At 43.2% G+C, this 15,365-nt stretch overlaps 1 protein-coding gene across 6 annotated transcripts in view; it reads right to left on the bottom strand.

Moving 5' to 3' along the window:
* DNMBP (dynamin binding protein) overlaps positions 1 to 15,365 on the bottom strand; it is a 195,394-nt gene that overhangs the window by 88,223 nt on the left and 91,806 nt on the right. The window contains exon 1 of one of the 6 annotated variants that reach the window (XM_033941304.1): positions 1,909 to 3,506. The exons of the other annotated variants lie outside the window; for them this stretch is intronic. Coding sequence (XP_033797195.1) covers positions 1,909 to 3,277 — 1,369 coding nt within the window. The 5' untranslated portion in view covers positions 3,278 to 3,506. Of the gene's footprint in view, positions 1 to 1,908; positions 3,507 to 15,365 lie in introns of those variants that run through there. 6 annotated transcript variants of the gene reach the window in all.

The raw sequence follows: 15,365 nt of genomic DNA, 5'->3' as shown, positions 1-15,365 counted from the left end.
TTAAAAGCATGCACCTACAGAACTTCGCGGATGCTTCCAGACATACTGAGTGGCACCTTTACTTAACGGTGAAAACTATCTAAGTTTACAGAAGCTTTACTAAGTTATATGCTTGTAAGAACAAACAACTAACTTAGGTGGATCATTCATTAATGGTTAATACATGCTATTTGCCACAGGGCATATTTAATTCCGATGGACTGTACAGCAATGGCAGATGCTAAATAATTTACCCCTGAGCAGGAAAGTAATTTAATTTATGTACAGAAAATAACATTTGAAGGGGAGGGGGAACAGATTTTTCTAGTACTTGCTGTTCTTTTTGAATATAAGAAAATACAGTGGTGCCTCGCATAACGAACGCCTCGCACAACGAACGCTGCACACAACGAACTTCATGTCTTGATTCACACAACGAACTTCGTTTCACACAACGAAGTCGCCCGAGCTGCCGATGTATTGCATCCTTCCGCGCAGGCACTGCAGGCAGTCGTTAGTCACTGCGCTTAACTGCCCTCTCTCACTGTATACAGTCGTCCTTTTAAGATAAACTCAATATTTTTTATATATCATGGCTTCTAAAAAAAGCAGGAAGGTGATTTCTGTTGAAATGAAACGGGAAATAATTAGAAGTAGTGAATGTGGGGTAAAACAGTGTGACCTCGTCAAAGAGTTTGGCCTCAGCAAGACCACCATTTTCACCATTTTGACAAATTTATCTTTTTTTATGTCATCTTAGCATATTTTATGCTGCAGAACGAATTATTTTTTTTAACATGTATTGTTATGGGAAAACGCGTTTCACATAACGAACTTTTCGCATAACAAACTTGCTCCTGGAACGAATTAAGTTCGTTGTGTGAGGCACCACTGTACAAAAAAACCCCAACAAAAACAGAAAAGGGTAGATGTGTGTCCATCCAAGGGAAGAAACTATAACACAGAATTCTAGAAGCCATACTGGTTCTAGAAAAATCTAACTTCTTAATAGATTCTGATATCTTCATTTAAAGCAGCATGAGGTGGGAGGGTGGGTGGGGAGCTACTACCATTAAGCTGTGCTATTTTACTGTTAACCTCAGTTACTAGAACTAGGACTCATTGCACAAAATGGGACCTGTGCTAAAATAGCCCATATTGATAACTTCCCTTTCTCTATGAATTTCCCAAGAATTATATCATTATTCATGCCTGAACTGATATTCAAAAGTACTAATCTGAGTAGCAGCATCTGTTACCTAGATAAGTGAAACTGACTGGGACCATTCAGATAATGCTGATGAAAATTATTTCAGACTGCTCTGATATCTGAACAGCACTGAGATGGAGTGGAAAATTATCCAGATAGTGGCAATATATCCCCCCCCTCTTCTATGAAACCGCGCTAGCGGGTTTTAGCGCAGAGAGACGCGCTGAATGGCCTGCGCTGTTCTCGACACTCAAAGGAACTCAATGAGTGTCGGGAGCAGCGCAGGCCATTCAGCACGGCTCTCTACGCTAAAAACCACTAGCGCGGTTTTGAAGAAGAGGAGAACAGTGTTACTATCCATAAAACTATCCAGATAATTTAGAATATAAAAATTGCTGTCCTAAGTTATCTAGATAACTCTCTGCACAAGTTACCTGGATATTGCTAGCGGTCAGTGGCACCCAGATATTCATTATCTGGATATCACCTGGCATTATTTTTAACCCCATCACTGGCCTTTAACAGAAACACTGACTACAGAATTTAAAATAGTGACCCAAAACTTCCCAGACTATTTAAACCATTTCTTCATATGATTACAAGCTTCCCATGTTGTCTTCAACGTTCATGTTTACCATGATTTTTGGATAACTCTTGTTAATCCAAGGAAAGATCTAATACCTGATAAAGAGTCCTCTAAGACAAGTAAAATAAATTACCTTGATTCTTCTTTCTGTTCTGCACAAATTCCGAATGTCTTAAGGTGCTGGGAGCTGTACTTCTGTAGAAGCTGTTTCTTTCCCAGGAATCAGTGTCAGTCTTATCACTGTCTTCATACTCCCAGTCCAAGCTTCGTGCTGTTGAATATTTCCTAGGCTGATAAACATCAGCGTGTTCAGAATCTAATACGCGACCAGTTCGATCCCGAGCAGTAAACAGATCTTTAATATGAAAATCCAATTCCTTGTAGTCTCCATCTCTAGTTTCAAGATCACTACAACCACCACATTTCATATTAGATTTGGTCACATATTTGCAACTAGAGCGTTCCTCTTCTATGTCTTTGCATTTGTAATTCTCATCCAGTTGATCAAACTTCCTATAATCCCCATAGTTATGATCTGCATTCCTGTGATCCACATGGCTTCTGACTTTTGGACAGTCTCCATACTCTTGATCTATAGTCCTGCCATTAATATACTGATCTTCAATTTTCCAACAATTTCTATAATCTTGTTCCAAGCTCCTAAAACCACAATCCTGAATCCCAATCTTCTTGTATTCCTTACAGTCTTTTTCTAAACTCTTGTTCTTCACAAAGTTGTCTTTTTTCCTAGCGTCTCCAAAACACTGATCTTCTGTTTCCTTCCATGTCCCTCTATGGTCTGTATATCGACTTCGGACTTTTTTGTAATCCTCATAATTCTGATAACCATTATTTTTGTTATCTTCACAGTCTTTATCCCAAATTTCATCTTTGCACCAACTTTTTATCTTTTGATAATCCTCCTGGAGATGTGCAGAGTTCCTACCATTTATGTACTGATATGTGCTCTCACAATTCCACATATCATCAGTCAAATTTTTCCAGTCAGTGTATCGATGTTCAGCATTTCTGTAATTCTCCATATTTCTTCCATCCAGAAATGGGGCACTTGTCTTTTTAAAGTCTTCATAGTCTTTACTCATGTTCCTGCGATCCACATATTGACTTTTATCCTTTTTGTAACTTCTATATTCCTCATCTAAGTTTTCACAATTAGCAAACCGTCTCTCAGTTTTCCTAAAATCTTCAAAATCTCGATCAAATTTCTTGTAATCCACATATCGGCTCTTATCCTTCCGACAGTCCCTATAGCCTCGATATTGTTTCCTGTGGTCACTGTCTGGCTGCCTTTCTGTCTGTGAGTAATTTCTAGAATCTTGGCTCCAGCCATTGTTTCTATACTGACCAGCTTCCTCAGGAATATAGCATTTCTCCAGACTGTCACAGTCCACATATTCCCAACTCAGCACCTTGTTATCCTTCTTTGGAATTGCTGACCCGCTCTTTGCTGTTTGACAGCGCTCATACTGCACAGTGCACATACTTCCAGGAAGAAAAATCAGCCAAATGCCAGCATTTGGAAATTCACAACTCCTTTGTTCCCGTTTCACTTAAAAGGTGTAATGCTAAAATCACAGCTTAGAACTATAAAATCTTCTGTCTCTCCTGTGCTGGATTTCTCTTTAAGTTTCTTCCTAAATACCATCAGGCACTCCTTTTTCATTGTTTCTACAAGAACTCAACTGCTCTCTCTCTTGCAACCTTCATCGATAATCAGCAGACAGACGCACTACTTCTCCCACGGTTCTACCTGGCTCTTGAGTTAATTTGTAACTACTGTCATATGATCTGAGTTTTGAGGAGTGCCCAAGTGCCATTGGATGCTTTCTTTTCTATTTGCATTGGAAGGCTGTCTCCCTGCTGGCCAAACAGGCTTATCAGCTTTGTAATGTTAAAATGTTTTGAGGAGGCAGCCCCAGAAGCTGAAGTCCAGTTCAAATACATTGTTAAAGAGAGAAATTCTAAAGTTTCAGGAAAACTCATTCTTTCTGAGACATTTAGTTTTGTCTAAATAAAAGAAAAAAAATATATGAAACAAAGCAAACAAGCAAAAAAAAACACTAAACAACACCCCTTCGCCGGAAGACACAGTTGCTTAAGAATATGATAGATAATTGTGAAATCTACTGGAATCATTTGCTTTCCAGAATATAACTTTCGGTAAATGGGAGACAAAAATTCTAATTCTCAGTCCAGATACATAGAAAGTCCAAATTCACTGTTTTGTGCTGGTTTAACATTATAATTTCCCCATTTTAATTTACTGAGTTATATGACTTTTCAGAGAATGACAGAACACTAGGCCAGTGCAATTTAGGAGACCCTGAAGTCCTGGAACTCATCATTTACAAAAAAAACCCACAAAACCTACAGCTAAAGAAGCACTTGAGGCAGATTTTTAAACTATAGAAAGTGTGTCAATGTGTTTAAAATTAAAGAAAAGTGCAATAGAGCAATTAATTTTGAATTCAGTTAAAAGCATATTAAACAAAGATTTTTCCAAATGGAAGTCCCTTTTCTGTGTGAGGCCCAGGACAAATGGACCTGAAAGCCATCTCTCCCAGGAAACTTTACTGGCATAATCACTTGTATGTGTTGACAAAGTAATGCATCAATTGGTTACAAAATAAGATCCCATGCACTTTCAAGGGTCCATCATCAGATAACTAAAGGGTCCTTTTACCAAGATGCGCTAGCCGATTTAGCGCGTGTCAAATGCTAATGCGTCCATTATATTCTATAGATGCGTTAGTTTGCACTAATATTTAACGCGTGTTACGTCGGCTAGCGCGCTGGTAACTGGAGCTGAAGTGTAAATCAAAAGATGGGTGGCAAATTAAGATCCAAAACAAATTCTGAGACACAGATGACTTTTAAGAGGTGAATTTTATTTTTGAATCTCAATGTTGTCTGAAGAGTTCCATCTCTTTTCTTGACAATTTACTCCTCTGCTCTCAAATCAAAGGGTCAGGCTTATACAGACACATGTAGATGTGGTTCAACATTAGTCTAAAATTATCTTATTCTGTACATTTTTCATTGTAGGCTTACAAGTACAAAATGTATAAGCTTTGTGCTTTTCATTCTGGCCTGGCAGTTGCACCAGCAACTCTTAAGGGTGAGGTCAACTACAACTGGACTGCCCTAGACTATGGTGTCAGCATTCAGGAAGTGGCAGGAAAGAATTCTCTCATCTTTCTTTTCCCATCTCAGTCTTGGGGCCAGTATTTCCCTTCCCCCATCATCACTGTCCTATCTTTCCCTGGGCTGCTCCAAAGGTACTGTGCTCTGTACCAGTATAGGGCCTTCCAGTATAGGCCTGATTTTACATGCTGCCACATCCTGCCCAACAGGAAATGTGTTGAGAGAAGACAAGATGCAGCAGTACTGGAAAACACATGCATATGTGGTATTAACCCCGGAGATGACAGATAGGGGAACATCAATCTTGTTTATCTCTAATTTTCTTCTTCAATCTATTTTATGACATTTTACTCTATTGCTGTTTCTAGCTATACTTTGGTTTTGTTTTTTTAAGTGAGAGCTTTTATTAAAGATACTAAAAACAGCAACATCAAGCAATACCCTTTCATACGAAACATCAAAAATAAGGATAAGTGCATCGTTCTCCTTCAAAGCACTCATCCCGTTACACAACATGACAGAATGTCATTCCCACAAGAAAATCCCCACCCCCATTCACAGCAACAACAGTAATCCCTCGTTACACATAAGATTTTTTCCAAATTTCAAATCTCTGCCATCTCCTAGCAAAGCTCCCCAGCTTAAAAAATTTCAAAGCTGTCATCTATACTTGATTTTTAAAAATAATTTTGTAAACCACTCAGATGGCTATGATGGGCAGTATATCAGATTTTTAATAAACTGTATAAGTGTCAATCATGTTCGTGTTTTGCTTCCAGAATACCTATACAGACATCGCATAAAAGTGGACATTATAAGCCTGATGGTCAAACTCTGTAGTCAGTGTTTAATCACAGCATTTAGATAATTCACAGATATTCAGCGCTGCCATGATGAATATAATGTATATTACATTACATTACATTAGTGACTTCTATTCCGCCTGTACCTTGCAGTTCTAGGCGGATTACATCAGAAGATACCTGGACATTTCCAGGAAAATTACACTCTAGGGGGCTGGTTACATAAAAGAGTCTTAGAGGAAAAATTACAAGATGGGTGGCGAACATAGGAGAAATTACAAGAAGAGAAGAAATCAGAAGAGAATTGGACATTACAGGGAAATTACAGTTTAGGGGACTGGTTTCATAGTTGAGTCTTTGAGGAGAAAGTGCAAGAAGAGTAGCGATTTGAGGGGGAATTTACGAAGGGAGGGGGAAGGACAAGGGGAGAGTTAAGATAACTGGATAAATTTTTTTGAAAAGTAGGGTTTTGATTTCTTTTCAAAATGATTTGAAGTCACTTGTTGCTGTCAGCAGGTTATTGATGGAGGGGTCTAGTTTCGCTGCCTGCTTTCTCGCTAAGTGGACTACATTGTAAACTTTCTGGATACCTACAATATTCAGACTGTTACACAAATAGCTTATTGGATAAAGTCAGGACAGCAAAAATAAAAAATCAGGGTATATGTAGGACAGTGTGTTGAGTGTTATCTGGAAAGTAACAATATTTTAAACACTCTCTATGTAACTTGCTGGATAGTGCCAAGGATCTCTTGTCAGGTGGGCCAATGCTCAAAACCTAAAGCCGATGCTAAAGGTGATTAGCGCTGGTGTGAGTGTGTCTCCCAATGTTCTAATGATTTCAGCGCAGGTGCTGAAGCCATTAGTACAGACCACATTTAAATGTGGTCATTTAGTATCCCACAGAATGCTTTAAAAAAAACCCAAACTGTCAGGTAACATAGTAGATGACGGCAGATAAAGACCCGAACGGTCCATCCAGTCTGCCCAACCTGATTCAATTTAAATTTTTTTAATTTTTTCTTCTTAGCTATTTCTGGGCAAGAATCCAAAGCTTTACCCTGTACTGTGCTTGGGTTCCAACTGCCGAAATCTGTTAAAACCTACTCCAGCCCATCTAAACCCTCCCAGCCATTGAAGCCCTCTCCAGCCTATCCTCCCCAAACGGCCATATACAGACACAGACCGTGCAAGTCTGCCCAGTACTGGCCTTAGTTCAATATTTAATATTATTTTCTGATTCTAGATCCTCTGTATTCATTCCATGCTTCTTTGAACTCAGGTACGTTTAGTGCCATAAAAAATAACACCAGGTCCAGGGCAGTGTCAAACAGTACCCCTTCTCTCCCGCCAATTTAACCACTCTGCCCTGATCAGGCTTCCTGTGCCATGCCATGCCAACCCCACCCCTAATGGTCCCTCCCAATCCCGACTCCTATACCCCAAAAAAATATCCTGGTGGTCCAATGGACCCACCCAGCCCAACCCCCAGCCATGACGGGCTAGACCCCAACTCTCTAGTTACCACTGGTCCTGGTGGTCTAGTGGAATCCCACCCCCACCCTACTATATATCTTGGGTAGGAGGCAGGAGGAATATCTTCTTCCTCCTGTCTCTGGGCTTGCCCTCCTCAAAATGGTAGAACTCCATCCCTGCCTGGTTCACGCTGGGGTAACATACATGGAGGGTTTTTTGTTATATAGTACTTAGGCCTAACCAGTGCATCCCAGGATGCACTGGGAAGGGAGGGGCACAGCCATTTCAAAGTGGGTAAACCCAGAGGCAAGAGGAAGAAGGTGTTCCTCCTGCCTCCTATCCAAGATATGTGGTTGAGTAGGGGTAGGATGGGATTCCACTGTCAGGGCTAGTGGTAACTAGAGGGTCGTGCTTGTCCTGGCCCATCATGGCCAGGGTTCAGGGTAGGTTGAGTGGATAGTTTTTCTGGGCCACCAGGGTATTCTTTTCGAAGGAGGGGAGGAAAAGGGTCCACTGAACTACCAGGGTATTTTTTTATATATATATTTTTTTAAATAGTCAAGTTGGGCCTGGCCCAAGCCTGGCATGGGCCTGCTGGGCCACTAAGCTATTTTTTTGAGGGAGAGGGAGGGGCTAAAGGAATCATCTGGAATGGCTGCAGTAATCTGGATAATTCTATTTGAATACTGGGCTGTATGCTTTCTAAGCACCTGCTTTCATGTGCATATATCCCCAGGTAATTTTGTAAGCATCTGCTTAAGGATGTAAAATACCGTTCTGCATACTCAAAGTCACCTATATGTGCATATACTTTTCTATGTAAAAGTGGTTGAAAGCAGCAAGCTAATGTGATGGTGTAAACTGGAGTAGTGTGTTATCAAATCTTTAAATAATTTCTGTGTCATGAAATATACGATATTTGAACCTGAAGAGTTAAATTTGCTTCAAGCCAACTCAGCTTTTAATAGGATACAGCCACAATGTAGTACCTTGTAATGTTATTTTACTCTTATTTCTAACATTATTTATAGATTTTATAACCATATTTGAGGTAATCCTGTATGGAGGGCAGTGCTGTAGTAAGGGGAGGGAGCAGAGCACCTCAGGTGTCATCTTGGCAGCGTCGCCACAGCACTCTGGCATCTCTCCTCTCTTCCCGCCAATGGGAATCTCTTAACTGCACTACACCCCCTCCAGTACCCCTTAAATGCTTCTATTCTTCGTTGACACTGAGCAGGGACTCCTATCTACTGCTCATGCTGGCCCTGAGCCCTCTCTGATGCAACTTCCTGTTGGCAAGATCAGGATGTTACGTCAGAAGGAAGGACTGAACTGGTGTGAGCAACAAGTAGGAGACCCTTCTTACTGCTGGTGGAGAGCGTTTAAGAGGTACAAGGGAGGAGGGGGTGCTGGGCACCATTTTCCTTCTGCCCTGAGCACCAGCTTCCTTATATATACCATCAAAGGAGTGAACTAAAATTTAAGCTCAAAGAATTTACAAATGGCCAGAATATCAACATATACACACATAAATGAACCCAAGTAAAGTTGGTCTTAATAACAAAATCTCTTTTCGGAAATCACAAGTCAGGAACCCAAGAACAGCTAGATTCAACACTTACTCTGATCCTTCAAAAGCTGTTTCTACCATTTGAGACAACTACGTTGTCCCTTGTCTTGTCTCAGTTGTGCATAACATGACAACATCAAAACTGGATTACTATAATGCACTCTACACTGGTCTGACTACAAAGGGTCTGGCTTCAACTTCAATTGATTCAGAATTCTGCAGGAAGACTAATAAAAGGTTGTAAGTTGTGTGACCATATCACACCATTTATGCAAAACTTCACTGGCTACCAGTACAATACAAGGCTAAATTTAAAACTATGTCTGATCATCAAGGATCTCTCAAAAGAAATGGCCCAGAGCACTTGAAGAAGAGATCTCTCTCTACACACCTCCAAGGTCACTAAGGTACTCCTAAGGAATAGCCCTAACCACACAATGTGATACCCTCCAGCCAGCTTTCTCCTGAGTAGCTTTCACATTCTGGAATGCTCTCCCTGTATGGTTTTGCTTAACACAATACTCTACACTTCAGAAAGCAGGAGAAAGCTTGGCTCTTCAATCAAGCATTTAATGGAATAAGTAATTAAATTGCTACTCACACACACTCAAGAAGTGACACCAGCTGCACATACTATAGCAGGACATGTTTATCCACTCTTACCCTAAGATAATTTTCAAGCACTATTCTAACCCTCATGTGCAACTTTCTTTAAATCAGTACCCTTAATTTCTTATTCCTGTTACTCTATCTTATTCTCAGATTCTTCAGATTCTCAGATTCTTCAGGCTGAAGGGGACAACAGGTACGAGGGGGCATTCAGAGAAACTGAAGGGAGATAGGTTCAAAACGAATGCAAGGAAGTTTTTTTTCACCCAAAGGGTCGTGGACACTTGGAATGCGCTACCGGAGGACGTGATTGGGCAGAGTACGGTACAAGGATTCAAACAGAGACTGGACGGATTCCTGAGGGATAAAGGGATCGTGGGATACTGAGAAAGCTAACCAGAAAATAAGTATAGAAACCCGACCAGGTCGTGCATGTGCAAGACCGGAGGGCTAGGACTTTGATGGGAAGATAGGACTCAATAGGAAACCAAGGTGGCATGGGGGCCCCTTCTGGTGATTTGGACAGGTCGTGACCTGTTCGGGCCGCCGCGGGAGCGGACTGCTGGGCAGGATGGACCTATGGTCTGACCCGGCGGAGGCACTGCTTATGTTCTTATGTTCTTATGTTCTTATGTTATCTATCTATATGCTCCATCTTTGCTTACACCCTATTCCGTCTATTAAAATGTCTTATTGCATTGACAATGTAATGTAGCACACTATGACATACCTTGTATTATTTGAATATTTTTACTGCTGTAAATTGTCTATTATTCTTGCTGTACACCACCATGAGTGAATGCCCTTCAAAAAGGCAGAAAATAAATCCTAGTAAATAAATAAATGACAATACTCAGGCTACATGCTATTGCATAAACTGTACCTAAAGATAATGGCACATAGATTGAAGGTGAATGTACACATGGACAGAGGAATGCACAGTTACATAAATTATAACATCACTATAATTTACATACTTTTTTTTTTAGCAACCTAGGTGCTGGCATTTACATCAGCTCTATGGCCAGCATAGTGGTCATGCTTAAAATATAAGCACACATTTGCACTGTTACATTAGTTTTCTATAAAGGAAATTAGGTGCCTATTTTCCTTTATAGAGCGAGCTTCAAATAGGCGCCTTCTTGGCTCAATAGTATCAGTCAAGGTTAGAATGATATCTCAGGTACCTGTTGATGCTTTCTCCCCCACCATCATAGAAAGATCATTGTCCTAACCTTTCCTGAATCTCAGCCTCACAACCCTAACCCCAAAGGAAAAAAAAACCCATCCTCCCTTCTCTTCCATTGACTGGAGGATAACAGTGCTTTTAATCTTCCTGTGCCTCCATGGTTGGTCTCAATCTGCAGTTGGTCTCAATCTGAAGTCTAAACACATGATGCCGGTGACTCCTGCTAGACTAAGGGGACCTGCACCTTCCAACTTCAAATGGCAGCAGACACAGATGGGAAGGGTTGCTCTCTCCTGCTGATGGGAGGAAGGAGGTGTAGGGTAAACAGCACTCTGCACAGAGCAGATGCCTCCCAGGCAGTGGCCTGCTATGCTAAACAGGAAATCCAGCCCAGGTTTAGACCTGTTTGCAAGTGAGTCCAACATGAAGTACGCACGCTTCTGCTCCAAATGACCATCCTAGTCCAGCCTGTGCTCCAATGCTTTCACGATCTACTGGGGACACCAGATGATATATGCATACTCCACCACGTCTCTAATCCACAAGACAATAAGGAAGATCATGCAAGATGGGACGTCAATAATCCTCATCACCCCGCACTGGCCCAGACAGTCATGGTTCCCCTTCCTCCACCGTCTGGAAGTACAGCCTCTGGTGCACCTCCTGCACAGACCATACCTTATCATGAAGGACCAGGGCACCATGCTGCACCCCGACTTACAAACATTAACCCTGTCAGCCTGGATGTTGAAAGGATGACCCTAGTTCTACTTCACCTGACAACAGAGGTCACAAATGTACTGCTAGCAGCTAGACGTCCAGCTACCAGAAAATCGTACACGCTCAAATGAAGATGGTTCCAGACATGGTGTTTAGCAGTGCAGCTGAACCCCTTTGCATGCCCAATCCCGCCTGTGCTCCAGTACCTTCTATGTCTCTCGACCGAAGGCTTCAAGACAAGCACCATCAGAGTACATCTGAGTGCCATCTCTGCCTTACATGAAAACATCGATATAGGGACCCTCGTGACACACGCCCTGGTGATCAGATTCATGAAGGGACTTAAAAACCTTTACCCCCCCCCCCAACCTGCATCCACCACCACCAGCCTAGGATCTCAATATCGTACTCCGCCACTTCATGGAGCACCCATTCAAACCCATGGAGAGGGCAGACTCCAAGCTCATCATCTGGAAAACCCTTTTCCTTTCTGCCATCACGTGAGCCATGTGCATCAGCGAACTGCAGGCTTTAGTATTGTACCCTCCCTACATGTGATTCAAACACGACCATGCCTTGCTCAGGACTCATCCCAAATTTCTTCCTAGTCTCCCCCTTCCACATCAAACAATCATGCTCCTTTCCTTCCACCCAGAGCCACACGCCAACGAATCGGAACAGCAACTCCACACCCTGGACTGCACCTGAGTGCTGAAAATATACCTGCAGCACACTCAACCTTGGAGCAAGTCCTCACAACTTTTTGTCTCCTGGGACCCCAACAACACAAGAGCCCCAGTCAGCAAATGCACCCTCTCCAGTTGAATATCAGACTGCATCACATTCTGCTACAAACAGGAGGACCTTAGCCTAACGGGCAGGGCCACAGTGCACCAACTCCGAGCCGTGTCAACCACAATGGCCAATCTCCACTCCACCATGGTAGAGGACATCTGCAAAGCGGTGACATGGTCCTCCAGACAGCACAAATACCTCCCAACCCCCACCAAAGATGGGAAATTAGCAGCCAGGCCCTCCTCAACAAAGGGTCTGCCTGAGTAGAGACTACCTCAGAAAGACTACTCTGACCCTGAAGGTAGGTTAGCAAGTTTTCCTTGATCAAAAAAACCCACAAAAATCAATCCAGCTGAGATGCCTTGTTCACACCAATGTTCAATGTGGTTTTGCTTTGACTGCACTGCAGGAAAAAAAAAAGAGTTTGATTAATCAATAAGTTGTTTATATCAACAACCTTCTGATGCTCTTTAAATTAAAAAAAGGGGGGGGGGGGCGGGACAAACGCAGTAAGAACTGCAGCAGCCTCATCCTGCCACAGCAGTAAGCCAGTGCATGGAAGGGACTCCAAGGTCACACCAGGCAAGAAGCCAATCACCCTTCCATGCTCTTCAGCTAGGGAAGCACCAAGGGTGGCTGACTCATCCTGCTTGTCCATGGAGAAAGTGAAGTTACTTACCTGTAACGGAGGTTCTCCATAACAGCAGGATCAGTCAGCCACACTATCCCGCCCTCCCCATAAGGATGCTGCTGCTAGATACTACTGACAGTAGGGATGCCTGAGGCCACGAGGTTGCAGCATGGGCCTATAAAGGGGGTGGGAATGGGGGGCTAGCACATGCTCAGAAGGAAGCTACAAACGCCTTCCTTTGAGCTCTGGGAGAGCAAATCTGATGATGTCACCAAGGGTGGCTGACTGATCCTGCTGTCCTGGAGAACCTCCGTTACAGGTAAGTAACTTCATTTTCCTCACTGCACTCATCATTGAGCAATCATAGATCAGCAAATTACTGTAAATGTTTTTAAGAAGTACACCACTAGACAAGAGCATATAATTTATGTATCTAAACCACAAGGAGTGCAAATAGAAATCAAATTCACAGCCATTCTAATCATCCATGTCACATCACTATGTTTTATCTAGAAAGGTAAAATGCAGTCTGCAAGTTAAGTATTAAAGCAATTAGCCTAGAGTGAATTATTTAAATAGGTTTTATATAATGAACACCATTTAGGAAAAATGCATAAAGCTGAAACCAACTCCTCAGATTGTAGCTGATAAAACCAGCTCGCCATTCACTAGAGGCACCTGCAGTCCCTAAGTGCCACATTCCTGCAAGAGCTCATATTTCTCTAGCCAGGGGAGGTTTAGGTTTCTGTAAATATTCCTTGTTCTCAGGTAAATGCTGGCTTCTCTCTACTCCCTACTCTTCACGTATAGATATTTCAGATTTTAAAGTTAGCCCATATAGGTATAGCATATGGATGAAGTAACCCACAATAGTAGACTTACATTGGAGAAATCTGTGGATCCTTTTAAATTCCTCTTGGCACAGTAGGGAGATTCCAGGGCCAAAACACACCAAGAGAAACAGACAGAGACAAGGAACAAGAGACAGACTTGAAAGAGAGAGTAAAAGAAGAGAGATCACAGAAGCACAAGCAGCAAAGAAACAAAGAAGATGGAGAATCCCTATGGAGATGAGCAAAAAAAGGGAGCAGACTAAGGAAGGGGGAGAGGGTTTCCTGGGGCAGGATTAATTCTTCGGTGGGTCCTACTCACCCAAGCACACGGGCCCCCTGGCCCTGTCCCTCTATGGCGCCAACCCCTTCATAGTCCTGCTCCTTCCCCACCCCTGCATCCCATGGCCCTCCCTCCTGTGAGAGGGCACCTCTGGGCCCGACTCCAGACTAGAAAGTTGCGCGGGGACAGAAATCCCACATGTCCCCATCCGTCCCCGCGAGGAATCCCCTCCGTCCCCGCCCGTCCCCGTGAGGAATCCCCTCCGTCCCAGCCCGTCCCTATAAACTTCAGAAATAGTTATTTCATTTAATTATGCTACTGAATTAAAGGCTCTGGTAGAAACCCATTTACAAATAAGCAAAAAGACTATTAATTTGGAAATATTAATTGGGAAGAATACATACTTTGTAAATGGGTTTCTACCAAAGCCTCTAATGTTTATAAATTTTTATCAACACAACTAATATACTACTTTATCCTGAAGCAAAAAAAAAGAAAAAGAAATAGAATTATTTTCCTACCTTTGTTGCCTGGTTTCTGCTTTCCTCATGTTCTCATTCAATTCCTTCCATCCACTGTCTCTCTTCCTTCTGCATCTTCCATTTAAATTGGTCTGGCACCCATCTTCTTCCCTCCGCTCCCCCCATAGTCTGGCATCTGTCTTCTTCCCTGCCAGCGTCTTCTCCCCACTCTCTCTTCCCCATTTCCTTTCAGCGTCCATCTCCCCCCTCTGTCTTCCCCATGTCCTTTCAGCGTCCTTCTCCATCTCTGTCTTCCCCATGGCCTTTCAGCGTCCTTCTCCCTCTCTGTCTTCCCCATGGCCTTTCAGCATCCTTCTCCACCCCCCGTCTTTCCCATGTCCTTTCAGCGTCCTTCTCCACCCCTTTGTCTTCCCCATGTGCTTTCAGCGTCCTTCTCCCCCCCTGTCTTCCCCATGTCCTGTCAGCGTCCTTCTCCCCCCCTCTGTCTTCCACAAGTGCTTTCAGTGTCCTTCACCCCCCCGTCTTCCCCACGGCCTTTCAGCGTCCTTCTCCATCCCTTTGTCTTCCACATGTGCTTTCAGTGTCCTTCTCCCCCTCTGTCTTCCCCATGTCCTTTCAGCGTCCTTCTCCATCTCTGTCTTCCCCATGGCCTTTCAGCGTCCTTCTCCCTCTCTGTCTTCCCCATGGCCTTTCAGCATCCTTTCCCCTCCCCCCCCGTCTTTCCCATGTCCTTTCAGCGTCCTTCTCCACCCCTTTGTCTTCCCCATGTGCTTTCAGCGTCCTTCTCCCCCCCTGTCTTCCCCATGTCCTGTCAGCGTCCTTCTCCCCCCTCTGTCTTCCCCAGTGCTTTCAGTGTCCTACTCCCCCGCCCCGGGTGCAGCACAGCCGGCCAGGTCCCCTTACTTTTGTGGCGCTCCCCGACTGACCGACCGGCCGACAACAGCCCCGGTCCGACAAACCTCGCTGCCCTTAACCGCGAATCTAAATTACCTTCTTACAGCTGCTGTAAGAAGGTAATTTAGATTCGCGGCTACAGG

This window comes from Geotrypetes seraphini, chromosome 4 (assembly GCF_902459505.1).
Source record: "Geotrypetes seraphini chromosome 4, aGeoSer1.1, whole genome shotgun sequence".
NCBI classification, from domain to species: domain Eukaryota; kingdom Metazoa; phylum Chordata; class Amphibia; order Gymnophiona; family Dermophiidae; genus Geotrypetes; species Geotrypetes seraphini.
This window is presented reverse-complemented; position numbering and strand designations above follow the sequence as displayed.